Consider the following 27,978-nt stretch of genomic DNA (forward strand, 5'->3'; position numbering starts at 1 on the left):
AGGCAAAAATTGGAATCCAACAAAGTCAAAAGGTACTTATCAAAATTCAAGAGTAAACTAGCTAACACACAAAGTTTGGCAACCTCAAGACTGAGTGGGGGGTTGGGATTTAACAATACACAGGTGACACTAATAATTACAGTGTTGAGAGTCCCAAGGATGAGAGAGGGGCTAAGTCTCCCTCTGGTGGCTTACACAGGGAAAGTCACTGGAACCTCACATTCCCAAGCTATTTTAATGGGGAACAAAAGCTTTTAGCAGGTACATGTGCTTTTTTTTAAGAGAGGGAAGGTCGGATGACTAGTTTTCATTATTGGCATTATTGACCCAGACAAACCCATATGCAAATTATTTTAGCTTTGTTAATTATCTGTCTCTATCACTGGTCCTCCCCCTCTGACAAAACTGTGTCCCCACTCTCAAAATGCCTTCAGAAACCATCATATTTCATTCCCCCTCCCTCCCAGCAGCTCTTCCAGACTGTGCTCATCACATCATTGCAGCAGTAGAAAGTGGAGTAACTTACTGCAGAGCATTCTGCTGCTGGCTCCCAGTGTTGAACTCTCCTCTGGCTCTCCCTCTCCTTCCTCCCAAGCATGAAGGAGAGTGTGTTCCCGGGGAAACTCTCTGATGAAATGCACAGCACATCCTGGATAACAGAGAACATCAAGAAGAAAGAGTGCTGCTTCTTCAAGGAAAGGTAAGGGGCTCCATCTCCCTCCCTTTTACCTCTCCTCCCCTATAGCTGAGCAGAGGGAAGTGTTACAAACTAGCTTGTTGGCAACAAACCGGGAGATAACCCATGGGAGATAGTTAAACAAGGTTGTACAGACATAAAAATATATTCAACACCCCTGCCTGCCCCACCCTGTAACCAATGAAATCAATTTTCATGCTGGTCAAGCTGGCACAGTTAAATTTTACGGCAGGGTTACCTCATTTCAATTTTAAAGAGCTACCAGCAGCTGTGGGTAACTTAGGCTATCAACGATTGTGTGTCAATTCTCCTACACCTTCCAGTTTCCAGCTGTGCCCCTCTGAGGGCAAGGTCCCCCCCTTTTTTTGTTTTTCTAGCACATAGAATGTGGGCCTTTCTTGACTTTTTTCACTTCCAGGGAGTCGACTTAATGAACATTTGGGGGTTTATAACTGCTACTGAGCCTTAGGATTGTGCCTTACATCTGCTCTGGTCATTTTTACATTTTCATCGGTGATTTTGAGAAGATTTAGCTGCCTTCTGGACTTGAATTTCAGTTTAGTGGGACTGTTTCGATAGAGACACGCTGGGGTTGGCATTTTCCTTCATTTGTTTCTCTTGTGAATGTCCATGTCTTTAATGTTCTTTGTTTAAAGTAGGTGACCCTCAACGTTAGATTTAGATGTGATTGTTCTGTAACATAATTAAACTCTTAATTTTATTCTTTGTGTTGTATGTTCTGAAAAAACATTAATCCAACAGGTTGCTCTGCCAATCAATGCATTTGGCAATTGATTTGATCATTTATATTGTTTGCCGATAATTAACTAATTAAATTGAAAAAATGTATTTTATATGTTGGATAAGTGAAGGGCCATCATTGATGTCTTCGGTGTGCCAAGAGTTAAAAGAGGGTGTAAAACTGCTGGATTCGGGAATTTCGCTTCACTTACCCGAAAATACTTCGAAATTTAGAATCACTCTCAATATGTGCATCCTTCTTAAGGCTTTAGTCATGCAAGAGTCAAAGTTCACTGCTTTCAAGTGTTAGAATTATCACTGATAATTGTATGCGATAACTAAGTTGTTGTAAGTAAACATGTGGGAACAGTGTTCAAACAACTCTTAATATTTTCAGTTATCAGCTTCTGTGATAATGGCTTTCAGATCTTCATACGAGCGCAGTGGGTACGATAATGAATGCTCAGATCATCTTTTTGTTAGGCTGCAGATTTGGCAAAATAAAGTTTAAATGAGATTTAAATCTCTCTTGAAAGAGAGAGAAGGTTGTCTGTGTTTTCATTTTCTGCTCAAGAAAAAGTGTATGTAATGCCTGCTTCATGTCTGTTATTTGTTACAAATTTTGATCATTATAAATACTTTTTTGCTTATAAATAATGCAGAATGATATAAAAGAATGAAATGAAAATCAAAATGTTATGAATTGTATCTCGATTTGTCTTGATAGTGAGGTGCAATTATTGTAGAAATGAAAACAGAGTGATGATGTGTAAATTTGCTAGTTCATCCATGTCAATTCTAGATCATGAAATCTCTGATTCTGGGTCATGGTCAAACATCCCATCATAATTTAGAGACTGCATCTCCTCTGTGAATGCATGATAAAAACATTCTGTGAATGATTGTCTCTCATCCAGCATCCAGTATCCAGAGCTCTGTATGTGTGGCTACCCCAGAGATCTTCATGTGGATGATGCTTTGAGGCCTGATGAGTTTGTGGGTGAGACGTGGGACAGACACAAACACATTCGGGAGGTGCCCACAGACGCCTATGGAGACATCAGGTTCAGTAGACTGAGGCATAAAATGGGAAAGGTAACAGGATGCTATAAATTTGAAAGTAAAGATTTGAATAGCATCAGGTTTTGTGTATTTACTCTAGATTGAAAGTGACCTTTCCTTTTCTACCCTTTTGTGTGATCTTGTGTGTGTGTGTGTGTGTGTGTGTGTGTGTGTGTGTGTGTGTGTGTGTGTGTGTGTGTGTGTGTCCCTTCAGTATGTGCGAGTGTCCACAGACACCTCCACTGATGCCCTATACAAGCTGATGACTGACCACTGGAAGCTCCGCCCACCTAACCTTCTAATATCTGTGGTGGGCGGAACCCGAAACTTCTACATGAGGGCTCGGCTGAAGGACATGTTCCGCAGGGGGCTGATTAAAGTGGCCAAAACCACAGGTACATCCTGACCTATGACCCCTCCCACGACCTATATACATGACTGACCCCTCATATACTCAAATACAGTGAACTCAACATACAGTGGGAGATGCTTGGCACTCACTGTGCTGTGTTTGGGTGGTGTTTCATGAGGTGTCACCAGTGTGAAGTGGTGTTGCATGTTGAGCCTACAGTGGTAAGGTGTGCGAATGCTGTTGTGTATGGGGTCTGACATTGGCAGTTGTATATATGGATAGGTGCGATCTTTGTTGTGTTTGTAGGTGCGTGGATCCTGACTGGGGGCACACATGATGGGGTGATGATGCATGTCGGGCAGGCGGTGAGGGACTACGCCCTGACCACCAGCACAACAGAGGATCAAATTGTGGCAATCGGCGTGGCAACCTGGGGGACTTTGCACAACCGGCACGCTCTGGTGAAGACAAAGGTGAGGCTGGACCTGGGATACCAGACCTGGGTCACATACAAATTTATTTTGGATTCATTCTTTTCTTGCTTTACTAAGTTTGCCTGGTGTATTGGGAACTAATAAATACTTTCAGAAACCGCAAATCCTGCCTTCTTCCTCTTGGTTGGCTCCATTGCACCAGGCAAGATCAATTGAATACAGAAACTTACAGACAACTCACAATGAATTAAGCAATATTTATTGAGGTTTAATATCAATGCAAACTTTTGCATCCAGGCTCTGCCTCTCATCACTCCTGTTTGTAAGCCAGCTGAAACCACAAGGAAGGCTACAGACGCTTCCATGGGGATCTTGAGAATCAGAGCCCATAGTTGGATGATGGGGTGGTGGTGGGAAGGAAAGAAATTCTGAAAGGCATGATTTCATACTGGTGCAGAAGCTCTGTTGAACTCTTGAGGTCAGGCTGGACCTGTGCGCACACAGATATCCAAGCCTTAGTCCTGCTTTGTCCTACCTTTCTGCTCTCCTGTTTTCTCATGCAAGGCTTCTTCCTTATCAGACGACTACTCAATCCTGTAGCCTTGATCTCCTATGTCTTCACACAGGACAACAGCCACATCCCAGCTGAATACTCCCCAGACAAACAGAAGCAGGGCAGGCTGTCCTCTCTGGACGCCAATCACTCCCATTTCCTGCTGGTGGATGACGGGACAAATGGGCGCCACTGCGTGGAGATTGCTCTCCGCAGCAAGCTGGAGAAACTCATTTCCCAGCAGCCTCTGGGGGACAAAGGTGAGGAGGAGTGTGTGCTGGACCTGTGTTTTCTACTGATTGAGATGGTGAATTGAAAAGGTGTCATTAAATCTGGCCCATATTATACTATTCTATGGGGATACCGAGCCTGTACTCTCTGTTTCTCCCTCAGGGAGTGGGCTAAAGGTCCCTGTGTTTTGCATGGTGCTAGACGGTGGATACAGGACCCTGAAAGTAGGTAACCTCTGACCTTATGGTCAAATGTTCTTCAGTTAGTTTCAACAGACATGACAGTATCCTTTCACTGTGGGCTTTGTCTGTACATCCCTCCACAACTACAGATGATCTACAACGCCATTCTCAATGGCACCCCGTGCGTGATTCTGGAGGGCTCGGGGCGGTTGGCCGACGTCATCGCCCATGTAGCCAAGCTGCCCATAGCCCAAGTCACCCTCGCCCTCATTCACCAGCTGATGAGGAAGTTCTTTAGCCACCAGTACGAGGGTTTCAAAAAGGGCCGGCTCATTGAGTGGACCAAGAAGGTAAGATTTGGGGCAGGGTGGCGTTTACTTGCTTGGGAGGGGGTGAGCTGATGTCTTTGGGTGGAGGAGTCTGATGTTCACTTCCCCTTCAGATCCAGGACATTCTCAGGACGCCCCAGTTGCTGACCGTGTTCCGCATCGATGAGGAGGGACAGAATGATGTTGATGTAGCCATCCTCCGAGCTCTGTTCAAAGGTGCCTGACAAGGGTTTTTTAAATGACCCTGTGTGCATCAGCTCACCTGGTGGCCGTTCTGCCAGACACAAACTTCTGAAATATTAAACCCTTAATCTGCATCGTGAGAAGGAGTAAATTGAGTTAGAACCCATCTTGCCATAATAATAGCTCAATGTCTCATGCTTATCAATAAAAAAATGATGATTAATGGTACAGATAACTGTCATCTGCAAAGACAACAACAAAGATAACAACACCTACACAGATATAAAGACTGTGCCCATCACAAATTCACTTACCTGTACAGTATTCCAGTGTCAGGACTTACATTAGCCACTCTAACCTCTTCCTTATTAGGTATTTATTAGACTTATTTTTTAGACTTCTACTGTATGCTCCATTCCCATCAGAGCAGATGGATATTTTAACACTGTGCATACAACCTGTCCAGCTGTTAGCAGTTATCCATCTGAGAGCCCTATCTGCAGTTCTGTATATTCCAAGAAGGATTCCATGTTTTCAGTGCTCCTCTTTCCCAGCTTCCCGGAGCAGTGGTTCTCCGGGCCTGGAAACCTGGGAGCAGAAGCTGAAGCTGGCAGTAGCCTGGAACTGTTCGGACATAGCAACAAGCGAAATCTTCACTGAGGAGAGCCAGTGGAAGGTGTGGCTCATACTTAATATGACCCTTACTCTGACCTCTCTCATTAACAATGTTTTTTGCCCACAGAACTGCTGCTCACTGAATTTCTTTTGTTTTTCGCACCATTCTCAGCTAAATCTAGAGACTGTTGTGTATGAAAATCCCAGGTGATCATCAATTTCTGAGATACTGAAACAACCCTGTCTGGCACCAACAATCATTCCACGGTCAAAGTCACTTAGATATAATTTATTTTGTGTTCATTTGAGTGAAGGTTAGAAAAAGCTTACTCTACTGTACTCTACTCCACTGTACACCAGTCCAGTGACCTGCACGAGGCTATGCGCTCAGCCCTGGTTGGCCACAAGCCAGACTTTGTGAAGCTGCTGCTGGAGAATGGAGTGTGCCTGAGGAAGTTCCTGACCAAGGACACCCTGCTCAAACTGTACAACCACCTGGAGATGGGCTGCATCTTCCAGCGCAGGCTGGCCAAGCGCATGAAAAGCCAGAAGAGCTCTATGTGTCTCAGCCACGTGTCCCATGAGGTGCTCTACTACCTCGGTGGCTTCACCAAGCCCATCTACCCCCCTGACTATGGCCAGGCATGCATTGAAATGCCCAAGGATGACATGGGGAGTGTCAAGGTGAGTGAATGTCAGCCGGTCAGAAAAGGCCTGTCGAACGTTTGCTCTTGACGCATCACCGGGTTGTTATGACTTGCCACGCCGTGCTTTTTCAGTTTCCACCCAAAGGGCCTGCAAAGAATTACCCAGGGAGGGACCTCTTCCTCTGGGCCATCCTGCAGAACAGAAAGGAGCTGGCTGAGATCGCCTGGGAACAGGTACAACACACTGGTAGAGAGGGTGGCTGTGCTGTGATCTGAAGACTCCAGGGAAGTCTGGTTTATATTAGGGTGCATTTCTGTAAAAATTTATGTAAATATCCTTTTTACTAAATAATCGCTTTTGCATGGGTTCCAAGATTTAAAGGTTAGCAGTAAGAGTGTCAAGAAGTCGCTGGTACTCTGGGAATGAACATGCTAAGAGTTCTCTGTGCAGCACAGTGTGTGCCGTGCAGCTGAGCATTGTGCTCCTGTTGGGTTTGTCTGTGTAGTGCAGGGACAGCATGTGTGCTGCGCTAGCTGCTAGCAAGATCCTGAAGAAGCTGGCAAAGAAGGAAATTGATGAGGATGACGAGGCAGAAAAGATGCGGGAGCTGGCTGATTACTACGAGAAACAGGCCATTGGTACCTCAACCATTAAAATATTTTCACATTTAGATTGGTGGCCTCTATTATCTTCTTACTGAAGTAATCTGATAATCCATTCACATACTGGATAGCAGTAGTTTGACCATTCACATCAATGACTATTGTGGTTATTAATTCCAGCTGTGGTTTTCCATGGTTTTCCCAACCACCCTCCCCCCTCGGCACAACCCCATCTCCACCCTACAGGTGTGTTCAGTGAGTGCTACAGCCAGGATGTGCAGCGTGCCCAGAAGCTGCTGATTCGAATCTCTCCATCCTGGGGCGGGACCACTTGCCTACGCTTGGCTGTGGAGGCTGATGACAAGAGCTTTGTAGCCCATGCTGGAGTACAGGTTGGTCCAAGCCAAGAACCCACAAGATAAGCAGTTTCATGTAAGCCTGTTGGGCTGTGCCTTTCCAGAAGCTCCTAACCGTTGTTTATATGCCTGGCCTCTATTTACATTACAGGTACATTTATTGCTTTAGCCTATTAGAGTATTTGGGGCATGGCGTAGCCTACTTCAGAAATAATGCATATTCAAAGACCGAGCCGATTTCTTTGGTGAGGCTCACAAGTCACATCCGACTGCCTCCTCCTCAGTTTGTACAACACACTGGAGCCAGAACTCTGCTTTCCGTCCTTCTTGTAGACTGACACAGGACAGTAGAAATATATTACTCCTTGATAATCCCAGACAGTAACGTCTCTCTTATAATTTTACAACTTTGCCTCCAGTTTTATTCATTCATCATTCATTCATCCATTTTTATTTTACCTGTTCCACAGTACTGGGCGGCACGGATGGTGCAGTGGTTAAATGGTAAATGGTTGGCATTTATATAGTGCCTTTATCCAAAGCGCTGTACAATTGATGCTTCTCATTCACCCATTCATACACACAATCACACACCAACGGCGATTGGCTGCCATGCAAGGCGCCGACCAGCTGGTCAGGAGCATTTAGGGGTTAGGTGTCTTGCTCAGGGACACTTCGACACGGCCCGGGCGGGGGATCGAACCGGCAACCCTCCGACTGCCAGACGACTGCTCTTACTGCCTGAGGCATGTCGCCCCTAGCACTGACGCCTCACAGCAAGGAGGTCCTGGGTTTGAATCCCAGTCTGCCGGGGCCTCTCTGTGTGGAGTTTGCATGTTCTCCCCGTGTTCGCGTGGGTTTTTTCCAGGTACTCCGGTTTCCTCCCACAGTCTAAAGACATGCAGGTTAGGCTGATTGGAGAGTTTAAATTGCACATTGAGTGTGTGGTGTGAGTGAATGGTGTGTGTGCCCTGCGATGGACTGGCAACCTGCCTTTCGCTCAATGTATGCTGGGATAGGCTCCAGCCCCCCTGTGACCCTGTTCAGGATAAGCGGGTTCAGATAATGGATGGATGTTCCACAGTCTGTGGAGCTCAAGACAGAGATTACAAAAACAGCAATATCTCCGTTGCGTAGATCAATGGACGGGTAGGACTCGGCTCCACATTTTACACTGCTTTTATTCCAGTCCTATGTGGCACATATGTAGTTTATGTAGCCTATATAAACAAAAGTAGGCTAATTACCAACTAACTATGTTTAGACGTTAGTTTGGATGAAAGGAAGGAAGCCTGATATGCTCCTTACACACAGTAGACAATGTTATGATCCCAGTGGATCTTCTTCAGGTTTGGCACATCGCTTTATGTTTCTCCTCCAGGACAATCATTTTAATTTCCTTGTCCGTCTTTGAACAGAATAAACAACAAACAATAACGGCGAGTTCACGTTCAAGTTTATTATAAGAAAACATCATGGCATAGAAGATGTTAAATCCTCAATTAGTTTGAATATATATTTTCATGTTCGCAAAGACAAGTTGCAAAGTAGCAGTAGCACACACATTCATAAAATGAATCTTCCTCTTAAATAGCCTGAAATTGATTTCCGTTGACCTTAGGGGCATCAATTTATGCTGAATAAAAAACGTTTGTGTGCGCCTTTTGTTTACGATTGATTGGTGTTTATTAACATACAAAAAAAGCTGTGTCCACTCCTGTTTGGTAAATCTGGCGCAAATTTCCGTTTGTTTCCAATCACACATACATATTGAGAAATGAAGCCCATTGTTTGGAAGGCTATGGGATGTCATAGACATGTTGACTGTTTCCCCCGGGTGTCTAAAGGGTTAATTTCCCATTTGATCTCCAGGGGCTGCTGACGCAGATCTGGTATGGGGAGCTGGCAGTGGACAACCCCCAGTGGAAGATGTTGCTATGTATGCTGTTCCCCCCTCTGATCTACACGGGCCTGCTGACCTTCAGGTCATTGTCCTCACTCTCCATTGTTAGAGGACCACTACACTTCTGACAAATCTCCAGAAAGTGTGTTCTTTCAGCTTGTAGTACTGAGATTTGACACTTGATGGCAGCAACGGACCTATCTCCATGATCGGTGACTGCACTTTTAATAGAGAAAGACTCAAGGATTTGCTGAAGAAAATTAGTATAGCTGAGAATAATGATGTCATTTGAAATCTAAAGACATTTTTTGCTACAAAGTGGTGAATGATCATGTGGATTGATGAATGATAAATGTCTGCATTTATCTATTGCCTTCATCCAAAGTGCTATACAATTGATGCTTCTCATTCACACACACACACACACCAACAGCAATTGGCCACCATGCAAAGCACCAACCAGCTCATCAGGAGCAATTGGGGGTTAGGTGTCATGCTCACTGACACAACTGGGGGGGGATCAAACTGACCACCATCCAACTGGCAGATGTCTGCTCTTACCTCCTGAGCCAATGTTGCCCCCCATATGATGAGTTCCTGTCTTGCAGGCGTGATGAGGACATACACAGGGAGACTCGGCGAAAGGAGAGGACATCCTCTGTGAAAAGGTCAGTTGCATCTCTGATCCGGTAAACATTTGGTCTGGTTACATGAAAGATAGCCAGATAGTCAGATAACATAATTACTTTAAGTATAAACATGACTGATTTGTGATTTGTACCTTGCTTCCTTAAACCACTGGGTTGTTTTTTCATCATTAAGAAAGGAACTGAAATAGTATTCATCTCCAAAGGTAAAAGTAGAATAACATTAGCTGTAGATTAGGATTCCTTACTTAAATTCAGACTTGTTCATGCTAAAAAAAGATTGAATCGACATTGGTCTCAGAGCAGTTATATTTACTGAAAAACACAGAGAACTTAGGGTAATTTATACACTTGGTCACCCCCTTTTCCACCCTTCTCCCTTTAGGGATTATATGGAGAAAACAGACCTGCAGCCACTTACCTGTACATCACGTTTGGTCAGCTTCTTCAGCTCAGCACAGATCAAGTTCTACTGGAACATTGTGTCTTACTTTGTTTTCCTGTGGCTCTTTGCCTATGTGCTGATGATCGACTTCCAGACTAAACCCTGTTGGAAAGAATACCTGCTATATGGGTGGCTGGCCTCGCTTTTGTGTGAGGAGATGCGCCAGGTCAGTTTGGAATGGGAGGCCAGCAGGGGTTTGTAAACAATGTGTTATACAGTGGCCTCCAGAAATATGGAAACAGTATGGGCTGTTTTTGTTTTGACGGTGTTAGCTGTTGGTCTGTTGTTTCCTTTTCGATACTCCAACGACCATATACACCACTTCAATTTAGGGAAGTCAGAAACCCACAAAGATTCACCTGACACTCATCTAGGCCCAACTGACCATGCAGGAGATTTACAATGAGGCAACTAAATGCACCTACTGCTCCAAGGGTTGTCAAGCACAGAACCCTGGGCGGTCGGCGAGTATCTGTGCACTCGCGAAACACTCCACTGAGATGGGCGGTCTCCCACAACCGTGTATTTCGAATTTGTGAAAAACATCATAACAGACGTGTACTAAAACTGAAACAAATACAGTGCGCTTCTTGACTCCACTGTATCTCGGGCAGGATACTTATGTGGAAGTAACCTAAATCCGAATCCGCCATGAGGAACTCCGGCGTAGATCCCCTGACTATCGGAGATGTGCAAAGCTCTCTCTGATAAGGGTGTTATCCCGACAGCGGCATATTGAGACTTAACCAGACTTACAATAACAGACGATAAGGAAAACAATGAGTTTTGAAAGTGACAAAAAGAAACACCTTACTATACCAAAGTAAACATAATGCGGCTGTCAAACTTGGAAACGGCATGCGGGAAATAGACACACAGCAGCGCCAAGAGCAAGTTCCACATACAGATCGGTAGAACATTGTCTTATCCCTTATGCTTGATCAAAGCTGTAGGGAGTCTGAGCCAGGCTTTTATTCACAAGAGGGCCTCAGTACTCCTAGGTCCACCTTAACTCAGCCTAGAGCTCCTTCCTTCCTCAAGGTAGTTGTTAAACAAGACAGAAAATATGTGGACGAACAGCAAATGAGAGCACACGTGCAGAAATATGGGGCAAAACTTTTAATCTGTTAGCTTACTTTTGCTCAGCTGAAAATGGGGGGATTGTCAATTTGACTTTTATCTCTTGTTCATTTTTTATCTGAAATCCAAATGCCAAGTATATGGCAAAATAATAAGTTTAACTCTACTGTTCCTATACTTTTGGAGGGCACTGTATGTCATACACCAGCTTAATCTTTTAATTTCAATGTTTTTGTTTTTTCAGGTATTTACCGTATCTCTCATTAGGTCTTGGTGGGGATAGGTTTTAATGGAGTAATATGTAGAGAATGACATTAAGAGGATGGTGTAGCAAATCTGATCTACTCAGGAAATTGTGAAACATATTGCAAAAGGATAACTGACAGTTAACCCAAAGTTCTGTGTCCCTGTGGTAAGCTGTTTGATGATCCTGATGGACTTGGCTTCCGGAGGAAGTTCAAGATGTACATCAATGACCTTTGGAACATTTTTGATGTACTTTCGATCCTTCTTTTCATTATTGGACTGGCCTGCAGGTAAGATGGTTTCACTTAACACGAGCTGACCATTCACAGCTATGAGAAATGTTATAAAGAGAATCTTGTCCCTTCACAAGTACAATATCTATGTTACAATATACAATATAACCTTTGTGGTTCTGTATTTCAATTAAACACTAAACACTGTTTTCAATCTTCTCCTCTCTTCTGGCCCCCCCTCCCCCCCACCCCCCTCATCACTCACACCTGATGACTTTGTCTCCTTCTTTGAAAAGAAAGTCGACGCCATTCGCAATTCCTTCTCCCAACCCTCTCCCCCTGCTGACCCTCCTACCTTCCCCAACTCCCTAGCCTCCTTTTCTCCCCTCTCTGACTCCGACACATTGAAACTCCTTACATTCCACCGCCCGAACACCTGTCCTCTTGACCCCATCCCCTCTCCCCTTCTACAATCTATATCCAATGACATTCTCCCTTTTCTCTCCTCTCTAATCAACACCTCCCTCTCTTCCGGCACCAAACCTTTCCTCTAGGTTAACCACTGTTATGTTCTACACTGGAAAGATAATCCTCTGCATTGATTTCATTGTCTTCTGCCTGCGTCTCATGGCCATATTCACCATCAACAAGACGTTAGGCCCCAAGACCATTATTGTCAAGAGAATGGTGAGTGCATTTGAGCGCAAATATGAGAGTGAGGATTCATGAACCTGTTTTGCCTCTTTGAACCACTGATAACAGGTGGCAAAGGCTACACCAATGATTGGGTGCCTCCATCAACACTGGAGACTGCTCCCTTTTCACTGGATTGGTTGATAAATGTAGGGACAAGATCTTGATGTCAAGGATGCTTATTTATTAGTTTTGGTGTAAGTGACTGGGAGTATTTGATGTTTGATTGTTTGAGGCCCTGCCTACCTCTCATCAAGCCAAGTTACTTTTCTCATTATGAAAAAATGGATATGTAAATTCATATGTCTTGATAAATTATGATGAATAATAAAATGTAAATAAATAGAAATAGAAATATTTGACTATTGTCATGATATTTAACGTTGGAGGCTACAGTATATAGGAATCATACTCAGCAAAGGAATCCTGTTCATAAAATATGTAATAATAAATAAGAAATGGTACTACAAGGGCAAATGGATTTGCTTGCTAAGCTCCCAAAGATTGACTGGTGTCTCTTTCTCACTTCACCAGATGAAGGACTTGTTCTTCTTCATGTTCTTGCTGAGTATCTGGGTGGTGGCTTATGGGGTTGCCAAGCAGGGCATCCTGATTGACAACGAGGAAAGGCTGAACTGGATAATAAGGGGTGCGGTGTACGAGCCTTACCTCATCATATTCGGGAATCTCCCCACCAACATTGACAGTGAGTAAACTGTCCAACACATACAGCTATATATGCTGGACTGTGATATGCTGACCTCGGAGTCAGATGTCGGTCAGTCATGTGCAAGATTCCTATTGTCCTTGAAAAGTCTTGATGTTGTTCTTAATGTAGTCAATACTGACTGGCATTCGCTAATCCTATGAAAACACACCAAACCGACGGTCGGCCGCTGAGCGCCGACAAAGATCGCCTCGCGTCGATACGCGTCGTTAATGTTGGCTGTGCCGAACACACCGCAACGACGGTCCGCCGACGGCCGAGTTGCACGTACTTTCTGCGCCTGCGTGAGAGGTAATAACTCTCCACACCAGCAGGTGGCGGTAGCCTGTATTTGTCTTTCAAAAAATGGAAACCGGAAGACCGGGGAATGCGTTTGCATTGCGTTGGACCTAGAAGCAGCCATTGTCTCGCTCACAACAAACAGTTTGCAGCAATTTCCTTGTTCTCTCGCTATTTAGTAATACTAATCGAAAATTATGTCTGGTAGTGATAGTAACTTTGGAATGGCTTGCTTTCGTCGCTTCCCTTTCTCTTCTCATGCACTGATTTGCTAGCTGGACAGCCAATCAGAGAGCTCTCTCTCATCGACGGCTCCAGGGGCTCCGACGCCGATTCAACATGTTGAATCGGCGTCGGAGCCCTCCAAAACGGGACACACCGGAAAGACTCGGCCGACAGGGCGCCACCGACGTCTGACGGCCGACCGTCGGTTTGGTGTTTCCTGGCCTTAACAGCAATCAAATAAATGTCCTTTGAAATTAGCCATTAAAATGTGAACGTGATTTCAATCAGATCCTGTTATCTGTGTGGTACAGATGTGGTGTTTGACATGAGCACGTGCACTGTGAATGCGACTGACCCTCTGAAGCCAAAGTGCCCAGTTCTGAATGCTGACTCCACACCAGTGTTCCCCGAGTGGCTCACCATCATTCTGCTATGTGTGTACCTGCTGTTCTCCCACATCCTGCTGCTTAACCTGCTCATCGCCATCTTCAAGTGAGTGCCCTGGCCCACCGCTTCTCCAAAGCCTTGTCGAGGACCCTGCCCTAGGCCCCCCTGATGAGAGATTGACGGGGGATAGGAAGGAATGCATTGTTAACCCCTCGCACACGCCATTGAGGTGGTAGTAAGAACGCCCGTAAGAAGAAAAATATGTGGTTCAGAGATAATGAGCAGCCATACTTGTCAGTAGAGGAGTCTGAAGTCGGGGGACTTAGATTTAGGGTTTTAAGGAGCAAGGTTAAAGTTCTGACTGAGAATACCCCAACCCTACAGGGGAGGGGCACAATGCCTGGCTAAAGAAAAAAAATAAGGAAAACGGAAGGGATGTCAATACCGAAAGAAGATTAAGAGGCTTCAAGGGCCTTCCTGATTATAGCACAAATAATTTATCGGATAGATTCAAAGGACTGACTATAGAAGAGTTGGAGGATGATTTACACTCAGCTATTGGCTGGATGTCCTTTGTAGATCCCTTAAGGCGCCGCGGAGAGGGGCACCTGAAGAGTGTGTTGAGATGGTGGAGGGCACTAACTTCTGGCTTGTATGAAGTCAAAGTTTGGAGAGAGTCCAAGGAGAGATTATGACAGGGAGACAAAAACCAGTGATGAACAGGTTCCTTAAAAAAATACAAAAAAAGCTAGTGTTTTTCCACTCGTATATTAAGATGGTGGAAATTCCCAAACCGGAGGGGCACATGAGATAAAGTATTGGGGAAATTTCTTTTGAGGTATGAGAAAATGACAGTGGGAAAAACAGAAATGATGAATATGGTCATTAAAAAACAAGTTACATAAGAGATAAATGTCTTCCCGCTTGAAATATTGGGGACATTTCTTATCAAAAAGGTACACTTTTGTATGCAAAAAAGATATATAAGGAATAAGCTTTTAGACCTTAGGATAGCATCTTAGAATTTTGCTTCACAAGATATCTACGAGCTGTTGAAGAGAGAGCAACGCAAGACAGCTGTAGTGAAGCTGGAGTGGCGCGCTCCCTCTGCGCGCCACTCCAGGATCTGGATATGGAGAAGAGTGATGTACGCGGTGCGGACTTAGCCCAAGAGTTGTGGCAGCGGGACTGATGTCGAAGAGGTGTTCATGCGCATCCCTCATCATACAGAAAAGCTGGTGAAAGAGTTAAAGGGCTTTTACGACATGCTTGGAGCCATGAACTGCACCTGGAGGCCAACAGACGGGATGCGGGGTTCCTCCACGCTACAGAACACCTTCCTGCTGGACCCACGCAAGAACCTGAAGCCTCCCCCCCCTAACCTCAGTGTCAGTGAGGAGAAGCATATGCTGCGGCAGCACTGAAAAACCCCCGACGTGTTCGAAGACATACCAGTGCACATCCCATACAACAGGCAGGAGAAGTACGAAGTGCAAAGTCACGTCTTTCGAAAGTCTGGGTCCTGATCCTGCCCCAGATTCCCAAACCAATGCAGCTGTTCAAAGAGCTCATCACCAGCAAGGAGGAGGGATCAAATCCCGCAGAAAACGAGATGGCTATATTTAGGGCATGGGTGGTAATTATAATCTATATTACTTGTAAAAGTAGGAAAAGTAGTACATAGAAGTTCAACGTTATAAGTTTCCTTTCATTTTTATGTCTTTTATTTTTTATTAAGATACTATATACGATATAAATAAGTAGTAGACTTTAGGGGTGTTCGTACCGATTGTATTAATGGAAGTTCAGTAGCTTTTATCTCCGTGAAGGGGGAGCCATAAGATAAGGTAAAGGCCAAAGAGGATGATGGGTATTTGAGGGGTGTACCTTGACTTTTAAACATCATGGTGGAAAGGTAAATTAGAAAGAGCTAAAGGGGTATATGTAACTTGCATGTGATCAGCAAACTGAAAGATGATATTTACACTGTAATCTGTATAACTCTATTCTTTTGATTGATTATAATAAAATATATCTTACTATAATCATAAGTGATAAAGATTCTTTAGAGGAATACATTGAATACAGGACATCGTATTCCAGATTTGCATCACACCCTTCACTTCGAGACTGGGCTGGAAGTTCAGTAGAACTTACCAGGGCTCCAGAACGTTCGGAGTACTTGAGTTCGTCCCCGAGACACCTCCTCATGGGGTACTGCTCGTGGGAACGTGAGGTCTGAGCTCGGCAAGGGGTCCGTGGCTCACGACAGCCTGACACCAACCTGCAACTCCTTTTTGGTTGTGGAAAGTGTGACAATCATTCAAGGTTACAGATTATCATTTTAATATGGGGTTATTATTCGAAAAGAAGTTGTTGTGAGATTACAGATCAGAGTGAAATGGGTGCTCTTGTGATCTGATTGACTGGAGTAGACTCATTTTTTACATTTACATTTTTGTCATTTGGCAGACGCTTTTAATCCAAAGCGATTTACAAGTGCATAGGTTCTACAACAAGTCAAAGCATCACATCCATAATGAGGAAAATACATATGGAATGCTATTCTAAACATATAGTCATCATCATAAGTGCCATTTTTTTTTTTTTTTTTTTTTTTGGGTAGACAAGGAGGATAGGGATATCAAAAAGGGGGGGCGGGGGAAATCAGGAGGGAGGACTAAGGTAGAGTTTGAAAAGGTGTGTTTTGAGTCTGCATCGAAATAGGGGGAGGGATTCTGCTGTCCTGACAGTGGTAGGCAAGTAATTCCACCACTGAGGAAGCAGAACGGAAAACAGGCATGAACGTGCAGCTCGGCCACCAGGTGCACGTAGAGAGGGAACCATAAGGCGACCAGAGCTGGCAGACCGGAGCGGTCTAGCTGGGGAGTAGGGAGTGATCAAGGATTGTATGTAAGGTGGGGCAATCCCCTTAGCAGCCTGAAATGCCAACACTAGGGCCTTGAAACGGATGCGTGCGGCAATAGGAAGCCAAGCGTGGGCTTGATGGCACACGCTGGGAGACCGGCTAGGAGGGAGTTGCAGTAATCCAGGCGGGAAATGACGAGCGCCTGGACTAGGAGCTGGGTGGCTTTCTCTGTCAGGAGACGGATACGGAGTATATTATACAGAAAGAACCTGCAGGTTCTGGCAGTGGTGGATACTTGTGGAGCTAGGGTGAGGCAGTTATCAAGAGTCACCCCAAGATTCTTTGCCGTATGGGAGGAGGAAACTACAAAGTCCTCAACAGTCAGTGAGAGGTCGATTGACGGAGAGGACTTAGCAGGGATGTAGAGAAGCTCAGTTTTGGCAAGGTTAAGCTTCAGGTGGTGGGAAATCATCCACGCAGAGATATCAGCCAAGCAGGCAGAGATCTGTGTGGTGACTTGGGTGTTGGGGGGGAAGGAAATAAAGAGTTGGGTGTCATCAGCGTAAGAATGATAAGAAAAGCCATGGGAAGAGATAACAGAACCAAGAGACATGGTGTATAGCAAGAAGAGGAGAGGCCCAAGAACGGAGCCCTGAGGGACTCCAGTTTGTAGGGGGTGAGGGTCCGAGACTGAGCCCTTCCAAGTCACCTGGTAGGAGCGACCAGAGAGGTAGGAGGAAAACCAAGCGAGTGCAGACCCTGTGACACCTATCCCAGACAGCGATGAGAGCAGAATCTCATGGTTGACTGTATCAAAGGCGGCCGACAGGTCAAGGAAGATGAGGACAGAGGAGAGGGATTTGGCTTTAGCAGAGTGGAGTGCCTCAGTGACTGCGAGCAGGGCGGTCTCAGTGGAGTGGCCACTCTTGAAGCCAGACTGGTTGGGGTCATGGAGATTGTTCTGGAGAAGATAAGTGGACAGTTGGGAGCAGACCGCCGGTTCCAGAGTTTTAGCGAGAAAAGGAAGAAGAGAGACAGACCGGTAGTTGTTCGGGGGAGAGGGGTCAAGAGTAGGTTTTTTGAGCAAGGGGGGTGACTCTGGCCCTCTTCAGGGAAGAGGGCATGGTGCCGGAAGAGAAGGAGGTGTTGATTAGAGAGGAGAGAAAAGGGAGAATGTCATTGGATATAGATTGTAGAAGGGGAGAGGGGATGGGGTCAAGAGGACAGGTGGTTGGGTGGTGGAATGTAAGGAGTTTCAATGTGTTGGAGTCAGAGAGGGGAGAAAAGGAGGCTAGCGAGTTGGGGAAGGTAGGAGGGTCAGCGGGGGGAGAGGGTTGGGAGAAGGAATTGCGAATGGCGTCGACTTTCTTTTCAAAGAAGGAGACAAAGTCATCAGGTGTGTGTGTGATGAGGGGAGTGGGGGGGAGGGGGGCCAAAAGAGAGGAGAAGGTTGAAAACAGTTTGCGGGGATTAGAGGCGGCCGCGTTAATTTTTGAGTGAAAGAAGGAAAATTTAGCTAGAGAGAGGAATGGAAAGATGATAAGGGGCATGGAAGGAAGCCATATCACTGGGGAGATAGGACCTTTTCCATTTTCTCTCCGCTGCCTGCAGTTCGGTTCGGACAGCTCGTAGAGCATCAGAAAGCCAAGGACTGGGGGGGGAGACCCGAGCTAATTTGGTGGTGAGGGGACACAGTGAGTCAAAGAAAGATGAGAGGGAGGACATGAGAGTTGTAGCAGCATCATCGGGAGACAGTCGAGAGAAAGACTCTGCGGATGGTAGGGAGGAGAGGATTGTAGATGAGAGGGTGGAGGAAGACAGGTGGCATAGGTTCCGCCGACAGGTGACAGTGGATGGTGGGAGAGATGGATGGGTGTTAGAGGAGAGTGGAAGAGAAAAAGAGATGAAGGAGTGGTCAGAGGTTGGTTGTTGTGCAGCTCCTTGTGAAGATGAGGTCAAGAAGGTTGCCAGCTTTGTGGGTGGGAGGGGAAAGAGTGAGGGTAAGGTCAAAAGAAGAAAGGAGGGAGAGAAAGGTAGACTGGGTGGACTCTGAGTTGAGGTTGAAGTGACCCAGGAGGATCAGGGGGGTGTCATTGAACGGGGGGGAGCTAAGGAGGATGTCCATCTCATCCAAGAAGCTCCCCAGAGGACCCGGGGGGGCGATAAACAACAATAATAAACAGTTTGCACGGCAAAGTAACAGAAACCGCATTAAATTCAAAAGAGGAGAAGGCGAAGGATGAGGAGAAGACACTAGATCTCCATGAGGATGAGATGAGGAGACCTGTGCCACCTCCTCTGCCAGAGGTTCTGGGTGTGTGGGAAAAAGAGAAGGCAGTGGAAAGGGCAGCCGGGGTGGCTGTGTTCTCTGGTGAGAGCAGGGGCCTGGGCAGAGGAGAGAGGACAGGGATGGGAAGGAAACACAAGGAGGGAACTAGGGAGGACAAGAGGAATACTACGTCGTGAAATGAGGGCAGGCAGCGAAAACAAAAACACTCATCAGGCTCTCAGACAGCCTCGATGGACACCCATAGATAGACAGACAGTGGAAAATGCTGAGCGGAACATTAAAGTAATCAACTCGGGACACTACATGTTACTTAGTTTATAACATTACATTAACGGCATTTGGCAAACGCTCTTATCCAGAGTGAAATACAGTTGATTAGACTAAGCAGGAAAGAATCCTCCCCTGGAGCAATGCAGGGTTAAGGGCCGTGCTCAAGGGCCCAAAGGCTGTGCAGGTCCCAGTTATATACCTTAACAACTACGCTACAGGTTGTAGCTGTGCAGTGCTCATATTATTTATAGAATGATTTACAAGACAGTGATAACTCCATATAGTAATCTTGGCAGAGCAATCAATAACTCCCTGGTTTGAAGCAAATCATTTTGATTGGGTCATATGAATCATAAGGTGCCTCCATCCATTATGTGATTCAAAAGCCTCACGTTTCCTCCCCTACATCCTGAACGATCTCTTAACCCTGTCCTACTATGAATCATCTCTCCTTCCCACCTGAGGTGGAACCCAGACCACAATCATTCCACTCTTAACATACTCCTTTGCTCTTTCAGTATTTATCCCTTTGCCCCTATCCCTTTTTCCGTCCCTTCTTCTCTGCAGCTACACATTCCAGGAAGTGCAGGACAATACTGACAGGATCTGGAAGTTTCAGCGCTACGGAATGATCAAAGAATACCACAGCTGCCCCACCCCACCCCCACCCTTCATCTTCCTCAGCCATGTGTACATCCTCTTCAAGAGGGTCGTGCTCTGCAAGGACCCCCAAAAATTCAAGCGGTTCAGTGAGTACAGTACACACCCCACAACAACAACCTCCGCCGTCTCTTAGCAACAGCTGTGTCAACGCTGTTAACCTGCTGCCATGACCTCTTCCTCTTCTTCCTCGCTCAGAGGAACAGCTGTCACAGTCGGAGGAAGAGGACATGCTCTCATGGGAAGCCTTCATGAAGGAGAATCATTTGGCCAAGAACCGGAGGGACCTGAGCCAGAGCATGGAGCGTCACATTCAGGACACTTCTGACAAGTATGGGCTCACAGCACGGGGGGGGGGGCTTTGGGCCCTTATTGACTAAATGTATGATCAAATTACTGCCTGAAAGAACACTGATTGCACGGGAACTGACTGACATTTGAACTATGAGGAACATGCCCACTGATACTTGATGATGTAAAATCGAAATTAAAATCCAGCTTTCCAGGAAGTGGAGGGAAGGAAGGTTCAAATTGAAAATACAAAAGTATTAGATTTCTTTTTCTAGAAAATGCACATATATGTTCCAGTGATTATTGGGAGTTGATTAAATTGATGAAAAAGAGAAGTTTGATTTCCCTGTTAGTTTAAATACAAAAGTATATCATCAGCATTGTTTATTTTGTGCTCCATTGAAGAGGTCTGTAAACCATTGATGTTGTGATATTGTCTGAAAGAAAATGCCAGTTAAATGTTAAAAAGAACAAAGACAAAGGGGACAGAGGACATCCTTGCCCCTGTGTCTTTCTTAACATAAAAGGTTGGGAAGTGTGGCCAATGGAAGGGTTGGGACAGGTGTTTGGAGCATAACGGGGAGGGACAGATGCGGGACACAACTGCTGCTGCAGAAGGATTTCATATATGACACTTGTCAGTTCACAATATATTTACCTCATTCCTAATAACGGTTCCTTGTTGACTGAATAGAAGTGTAATAAGAACTGAGTAATAATACCAGTTTCCTAAGCAATGGTCTCATAGGACTCTCTTGGAACTGCTTTGGAGGTTTGCGTGTCATTTTTAATAAAATTTGTATGAATTTGCATTGTGTTTGCTTAGGCAGCACAGATGGTGCAGTGGGTAGCACTGCCGCCTCACAGCATGGAGGTCCTGGGTTCAAATCCCCGTGGGCCGGGGCCTCTCTGTGTGGAGTTTGCATGTTCTCCCCGTGTTCGCGTGGGTTTCCGCCGGGTACTCCGGTTTCCTCCCACAGTCCAAAAACATGCAGGTTAGGCTGATTGGAGAGTCTAAATTGCCTATAGGTATGAGTGTGTGAGTGAATGGTGTGTGTGCCTTGCGATGGACTGGCGACCTGTCCAGGGTGTATTCCTGCCTTTCGCCCAATGTATGCTGGGATAGGCTCCAGCCCCCCTGCGACCCTGTTCAGGATAAGCGGGTTAAGATAATGGATGGATGAATGTGTTTGCTTATCTTCTCCAGGGTGGGAGTCATGGTGGAGGATTCTGTTGCCATGGTGAAAAGGCTGGTCCACCTGGAGCAGCAGGTTGATATGCTTTTGATAAATCTGTTGTGCACTTTTCCTCAAATACTGAAAGGCAGTCTACCTGTACCCATTTCCCAACTCCTGTGCCTGGTGTCTCCATGTAACCTCTCAGAATAAAAGGGTTCTTTGGATTTGTTTGTTTATGGTTAGAGGAACCCTTGTTGAATAATTTGAACCCTTTTACTCTCTCATTTGCCCTCTATAGTTTCTGAGCGTTTTTATTTGGCAGGTCTCCCAGTCCACTAAAGCCTTACAGTGGATAATGGACGCCCTCAAATCCCATGGTTACGTGACGAAGGAAGAAGCCCCTGTGTTGTGTGAGTTGGATTGTTATCTGTCTGGTGGGTAATGCTGCATTTAATGCGTCTTCCTTGGAGGGATCCAGTGTGCCTCCTCAGCCAAACGTTACCAGCGAGTTTTCGTCTCTGCCATCAGCAGTTATCGTTCAGATAAGATCAGTTGTCATTATGTCGATAACTCACTGGGCGACATGGCTCAGGCAGTAAGAGCAGTTGTCTGGCAGTCGGACGGTTGCCGGTTCGATCCCCCGCCCGGGCTGTGTCGAAGTGTCCCTGAGCAAGACACCTAACCCCCAAGCTGGTCGGCGCCTTGCATGGCAGCCAATCGCCGTCGGTGTGTGAGTGTGTGTATGAATGGGTGAATGAGAATCACCAATTGTACAGCGCTTTGGATAAAGGCGCTATATAAATGCCAACCATTTACCATTCACTGGACCCGTTCTCTGGTCTAGCACTGCGAAGAACAATCACAGAGCCTGACCTAGCTGTATCCATGAGAGAGAAATGGACAGAGAAGACTTTTGGAGAATACCACGTCAACGCCCGTTGTGACCGGTACCCTAACAGCACTGTGGACCGGTTCCCTGTACCAGAGGAGATGGTGCCTTGGGAGGTGCCTGATTTCAGTTACTTTAGCGGTCTAATTGTACGGCAATAATGAATTAATGACCGGATTGACTTTTCTAATTACAAGGCACATTTGTCCTTGATCTAACACCAGCCCTGTCCGATGTGTTTCTGATGTTGAAAGGCAGAGAGCTGACCTGTGTTGTTTTGCAGGTAGAGTTTGACGATTACGAGCCCACCATATATAATGCTGATGAGTCCGAGCAGCCCAGCAGGTGAGTTCTGTTCTTAGGGTGGTTCTCCAAAAGAGGCTCTCTATGTCACTGTGTGCTGTCAGCTTATTATATACTGTGATAATAAATCTTTTCCTCTTGTGTTTGTGATTTAAAAAAAAATAATTGTGTAAAACCCCACGCTAACCCAAAGACGGAATTTAGCGAGGGCTGAAGGTATCAGCGTGCTTGTCCTTCTGGTGTTGCTGAAAGAATACTAATAGGGTTAAAATTTAGTGGCCCCTATGCGGAGAGTCTAGATCAGCCAATAAATAAACCATGATACAAAGACAGGAGTACCACTCTGCCTTCCGCTCTTTACTGGTCCGGGCTGACCAAGAATCTCCACAATAGGGCCAATATATTCACCTTCGTTTATCTGACTCCATTTTAGAATAATCATTTAGATTAGTTATCCACATTAGGTAGATTTCTTATTGATAATTTTGACTTGATCGCTATTGGAATCCTGGACTGAGATTTACTCTCCGAACAGTCCTCTGCTGGTACCGCCGCATGTCACATCGCGCGTTATGTGCACGTCTCACGAACTGACTAGCTATCTGTAGTCATCACAGAGGTCGCAGGAATAGCTACTCTTGGGTATATCCGTTTACAGCCTAGGGACCCAAGCAGACCAACCTAGCTACGGCTGTGCTCGACATGAATGAACTACCACGCGGAGGCGAGGGATTTACCATCATAGGTCTACGGGTGCTATACGCCGTGATACATTAAGCGTGAATATTCATCCTCCCTAGACCAGTTCGAGGGGGTAAACCAAGCATTCCCTGTATAACTTTGAGTGTCAGTGAGCGAAACCACACAGATCAAGTTTTAACAATTTATTTTACCAGGCAGGTTACATACACGTAATTGCACACTAGTTCCAAATCAAAAAACATTACAACGGAAACCAAATTACGGAGTCTCAAAAGTCATACCTGGTAATAAAAGCTACATACGGGAGTCTGGCTACAGACACCCTGTACGTAGAAATTATGTGCACTGTGTGCACGGGAGGCTGATTGCATTCTCCCAGATTGCTTAGTTTGCTGTCCTTAAATCCAAAATCTGACCTTTGATGTTAACCCTAAAAATGGGTCACCCATCTGTAATTTGGAGCCACGCCTCCCCAGGAAACGCAGGGGGGTTGAGGCACATGGCTTTCACTGGGGCAGAGCTCCACACAGTTTTTCCTCTGGTTCCTGGTTGGTTATGATGTCCAGGGTTTGCTGTTGCAGAAATAAAACCATTGCACCAGTCGCACTGAAACAATCAGAATAATACCAAACATGAATATTATCTAAACTGACTTTGTCATGAAACATCCAGTGCTGTACACATCATTTAGTGACTGAGTAAAGAGGGAGAGAGCAATAAAGGGGGGTTCAGGAGAAAGTCAGGGCCTAACAGGCTGTGCCCTCTGAAACCTTCCCGTGCCGTAAAGGATGTTGCCCCGTTGTAACGAGTCTTCCCCCACAGGCTCCTGCACGTATGGGTGCGGAGATAGTGGGGGTTAATGGTGCATGCTCCTGGGTTAAATTACTTTACAGCCACATTTTGCCACAATACCAGAGGAAGCCAGAAAGCTGACCAGCCCTGAGTGATAATGCCAGATATTAATTTTTTATTATTCATAATTTCCGTCTTACAATTGTATCCTTTTTTTTTTTTTTTCTCCATAGCTCTGACACCGCTTTGGACAAATACAGGCAAGGCATTAAATTCAACATGAAACTTAAACATTGGTTTGATTTGGAAGCTTATATATTTTCTCACCTAAATTCATGTAATACATTTTTATAAATCACTGTTTTCAGAAACCCAGAGGGAAGGACAGGGATGAAGGGGAAAGGGGCACTGGATCACCTGGGACCAAACCAGGTTCTGGATCTGGTCCTCACACGGTAATGGACCCCAGTTCAAAAAACAATGGAAGAGGACCTTTTTAAAAATACATTTTATCAACTCCGTTTTTCCATAATGCCTTTTCCAAACAAAATATGCCTTCCGTGCAAATTTCTACAGTAAATAAGACTATGCACGCTGCTCATTGTCCATTCTTTTATGTTTTAAAATGCCACTAAATGTCCTACATGGTGAAAGTGTCACATGAGATGAGACTTTAAGGTTTGGCTTTGGCTAGTTTTTAATGGAAAGACTGTGATGTAACTTCAGGATTTTGAGGTTTTAATGATCATTGGCTGTGCTTTTCCAGTTGGAGAGATGATCAGAAATCTGCTCTAGAGTTCCTGGCTGTGTGGCATAAGAAGGAGGGGATCTGGACAATACCTGGGGTGAGCCTAATGCTCCTGCCAAACTTTGAGTTTGGGTATTAGCCTCCTCTTTACACCTCTTTACACAGTGTTATTGCAGTAGAGCAAAGGAAAAGTCTTAGCATCTGCATGGTTCCATGAGTACAGATGTTTAGGTACAATCATTCTAAGGAGTGTTTTTTTGGTTTGTCCAACTGCACCCTTTCTCTGGTGTTTCTTTCCAATAGGCCTCCCATAAATACCATTTGTTTCTTGTTTCCTAATACCCAGCTCCTGTAACTTTAAATATATCCTCCCAGATGTGTTAGGGTCGTCGTAGTCATTTACCAGGGTTTAGAGTTCAGTCCAGAATGCCTTGGAGGATAGAATCTGTTACGATCCTGTATTTCCAAATTGTTTAAGACTTGCTGTAGCACAATAGCCTACCTTCGGGTAGGCAGTAAGAGCAGTTACACTGCCTGCTGGGTGATTGTTCCTCCAGGGGCGCGTGCTCTCTGGCGAGATTCTCCCACAGAGGCTGACCAGCATACTGGGCAAGAAGCTAAATGAGCAGATCAAAGACAAACTAGCCAGCAAAGCTGAGGTAAACGAGGTAAACACACATGCACATAAACATGCACACACAGACACTTAAACCCGCATGAACACACACACACACCCACACATGCATCCACACACACACATGCATGCATGCACACCCACACACACACAAGCCATCTCCATTCTCCATTTGTTCATGCAGGTTTCAGCTATTTCAGAGACTGTGATATACAGTTTTAGCCCGGGTAGGGAAACTACAAGTTTAAGGCTCTAAACCAAGGCTTGTAGATTTGTTTCCCAGGTGCAGCACTGTTAAAGGCCTACTCAACAATTTGTGTTGCTGGTTCAATGCTAATGGATTACAACCATGAAAACTATAAAAAACATGAGTGCCATGATCCGCTGAGGTACTTAGTTGCCATCCATTTTTGTTCACAACTGAAAGGGTGGTAATTACTGGGTGGGCCTTGAAGGGAACTTAAGCTGAATTGTTTGAGTAAATATCCAGTTGCATAAGTGTACTGTTTGTAGAAAGAAAATTTGCAATTACCTGAAAATTTTATGGTAACTTGAATTGCATTTTAGTAAGTGTGTTGGGAATAGAAACAACATTTTTATCAAGACTTTTGTTCGAGAAATATCATCCATTATGAAACAAGAATGAACCACCCTGAAATGCATAAGGGTGCTGTCCCCTAAAACTGAGGTTTTAACACAAGAGCATGAGCCAGACTACAGCCAGTTTCACACACAATTATCAAGGAGCAAATGGATGTTGAAGAAAATATAATTATACTTGGTTGTTGCAGATGTATAATGGTTATGTGGATGACCAAAGGAACACAGATAATGCCTGGTTGGAGACAACTGCTTTCAACATACACCTTTACAGGAGGGATTTGTTGATGGCTGACCTTAATAACATGGTATGTCTTTCTCTCTCTCTCACTTTCTCGCTCTCTCTCTATTTCTCTCTCAAACACACAAATGCATTGAAATTGACAGGTGTCAAAATAAAAAGATTCAAAGTTTCAATCCTAAAGGTTCAGAGTATACATTATCACTTTCCCCCCTTATATCCACCCACCCTTTTCCCCCTTTACACCTCTCACCCCGTTCACCTTGCTGAGTTATGGTGCAAGTGTCTGTGACTGAGGACCATTATTTCCCTCCTGTTGTGTCTCTCAGGCTGAGAGCAGCCAGGTCTCGGAAGAGCTGGTAAAGTGGCAGGAAGTCAGCAGCAGGACGTTGGCATGTGCGTACCAGAGAGAGCTCCTTCGCAAGGTTGCTGAGCTGCACTGCAGGTGCTTCTGATACCTTCCTGGTGCCATTGCACAACACAGAGACTGTACAGGCTGTTTACAATCCCCAGAGCACTTCATGTTTATGTTATATATGTTAGGCATTAAGATAAATATTCTCCTCTGAGTGAATCACCATAGCTTGGCTGCATATTCAAAAGTGATTCATATAGACTCCCCGTGAAAATAAATGGGAACAAATCATTTCCTATGACTCATGTCAGTCAATGAATGCTTAACGCTGTTTCAAAAAGCCATTTGTAATGTGTGTGGTGCCATTTTTTTATGCCTGCATTAAAACATTCCTAACTTTGTAACACCAACGTTTTGGGTAATATACCTGACTTGGCCAGGCTTAGACGAGATGTTCGATTTAATTTTGCGCATTCACTGGCTCAATTTCCATGCTAACACAGCCTGTTAGGAGTCAGTAGCCTACCTCCGCCATAATGAAGAAATACACCTTACAGAAACTCCAAAGTGGTCTTATTTACATTTGAAATACACGTGCGGGAAGAAAATGACAACGAGAGACGTTGTTTTTGGAGAAGTTAGACGGTTGGAATTATATACCGCTTTGGATAAAGGCGTTATATAAATGCCAACCATTTACCATTTACCATATCTGCTGAACACACATGGATCCCCTTCCGTCTTCCGCTGTTTGAGCACAGTGATCCGCATACCTTCTGAAGGTAATTTTAAGAGGTAGAACTTTCGGGGTTTTTTTCATTCCTGCACGTGTATTTCAAATACACTCGATACCTTGTGTAAATAAGACAGCTTGGGAGAAATTGAGCCAGTCAGTGCACAAAAACTTAAATGGAATCGACAAAATGTTGGTGTTTTCCTTGAAAAAAATGCACAGCTTAAGTAACTTTTAAAGAGAAAGCTGTGCATAGACTACATAATCATCTTAATCACACCAAAGGATGTGAATGCCCTATTTGACATTTTACGAGTTTGTGGAATCAAAATACTTATTTGTTTTTAGATATGTGATTTTTTTTTTAAATATGTTTTTACAAATTTCTGTTGACTTGTCCAATCATCATTAGTCATTTTCTAATGCTTTAGATCACAATGTATGCGCATACTGCATAACCATGAAATACTATATAATTAACCAATACATAATAAACACAATATTAAAAATCCTTTATTTAATAAAGGAAACAAGACTGTTTGTGAATTGTTGATTATGTGCATTTTGTGCAGT

The 27,978-nt window shown here is 44.8% G+C and overlaps 1 protein-coding gene across 2 annotated transcripts; it reads left to right on the plus strand.

Moving 5' to 3' along the window:
• Positions 1 to 648: 648 nt before the first annotated feature.
• LOC133116805 (transient receptor potential cation channel subfamily M member 2-like) lies at positions 649 to 27,940 on the plus strand. 2 transcript variants are annotated; one of them, XM_061226770.1, is made up of 32 exons: positions 649 to 700; positions 2,356 to 2,533; positions 2,715 to 2,895; positions 3,159 to 3,325; positions 3,913 to 4,099; positions 4,233 to 4,294; positions 4,402 to 4,602; positions 4,695 to 4,797; positions 5,319 to 5,440; positions 5,740 to 6,063; positions 6,159 to 6,260; positions 6,533 to 6,665; positions 6,876 to 7,021; positions 8,858 to 8,970; positions 9,497 to 9,556; positions 9,921 to 10,146; positions 11,478 to 11,596; positions 12,094 to 12,226; positions 12,767 to 12,938; positions 13,775 to 13,955; positions 19,847 to 20,028; positions 20,138 to 20,270; positions 21,438 to 21,501; positions 21,731 to 21,818; positions 22,253 to 22,413; positions 22,581 to 22,642; positions 24,328 to 24,354; positions 24,463 to 24,549; positions 24,861 to 24,939; positions 25,400 to 25,510; positions 26,268 to 26,384; positions 26,647 to 27,940. In XM_061226770.1, the coding sequence occupies exons 2-32, from the start codon at positions 2,378 to 2,380 to the stop codon at positions 26,770 to 26,772; spliced, it is 4,125 nt and encodes a 1,374-aa protein (XP_061082754.1). In that variant the 5' UTR covers positions 649 to 700; positions 2,356 to 2,377; the 3' UTR covers positions 26,773 to 27,940. The 2 variants fall into 2 exon arrangements, with proteins under 2 accessions (XP_061082754.1, XP_061082755.1); XM_061226771.1 differs by having other exon boundaries at positions 25,400 to 25,501.
• Positions 27,941 to 27,978: the final 38 nt, after the last annotated feature.

Source organism: Conger conger, chromosome 17 (assembly GCF_963514075.1).
Source record: "Conger conger chromosome 17, fConCon1.1, whole genome shotgun sequence".
Lineage (NCBI taxonomy): Eukaryota > Metazoa > Chordata > Actinopteri > Anguilliformes > Congridae > Conger > Conger conger.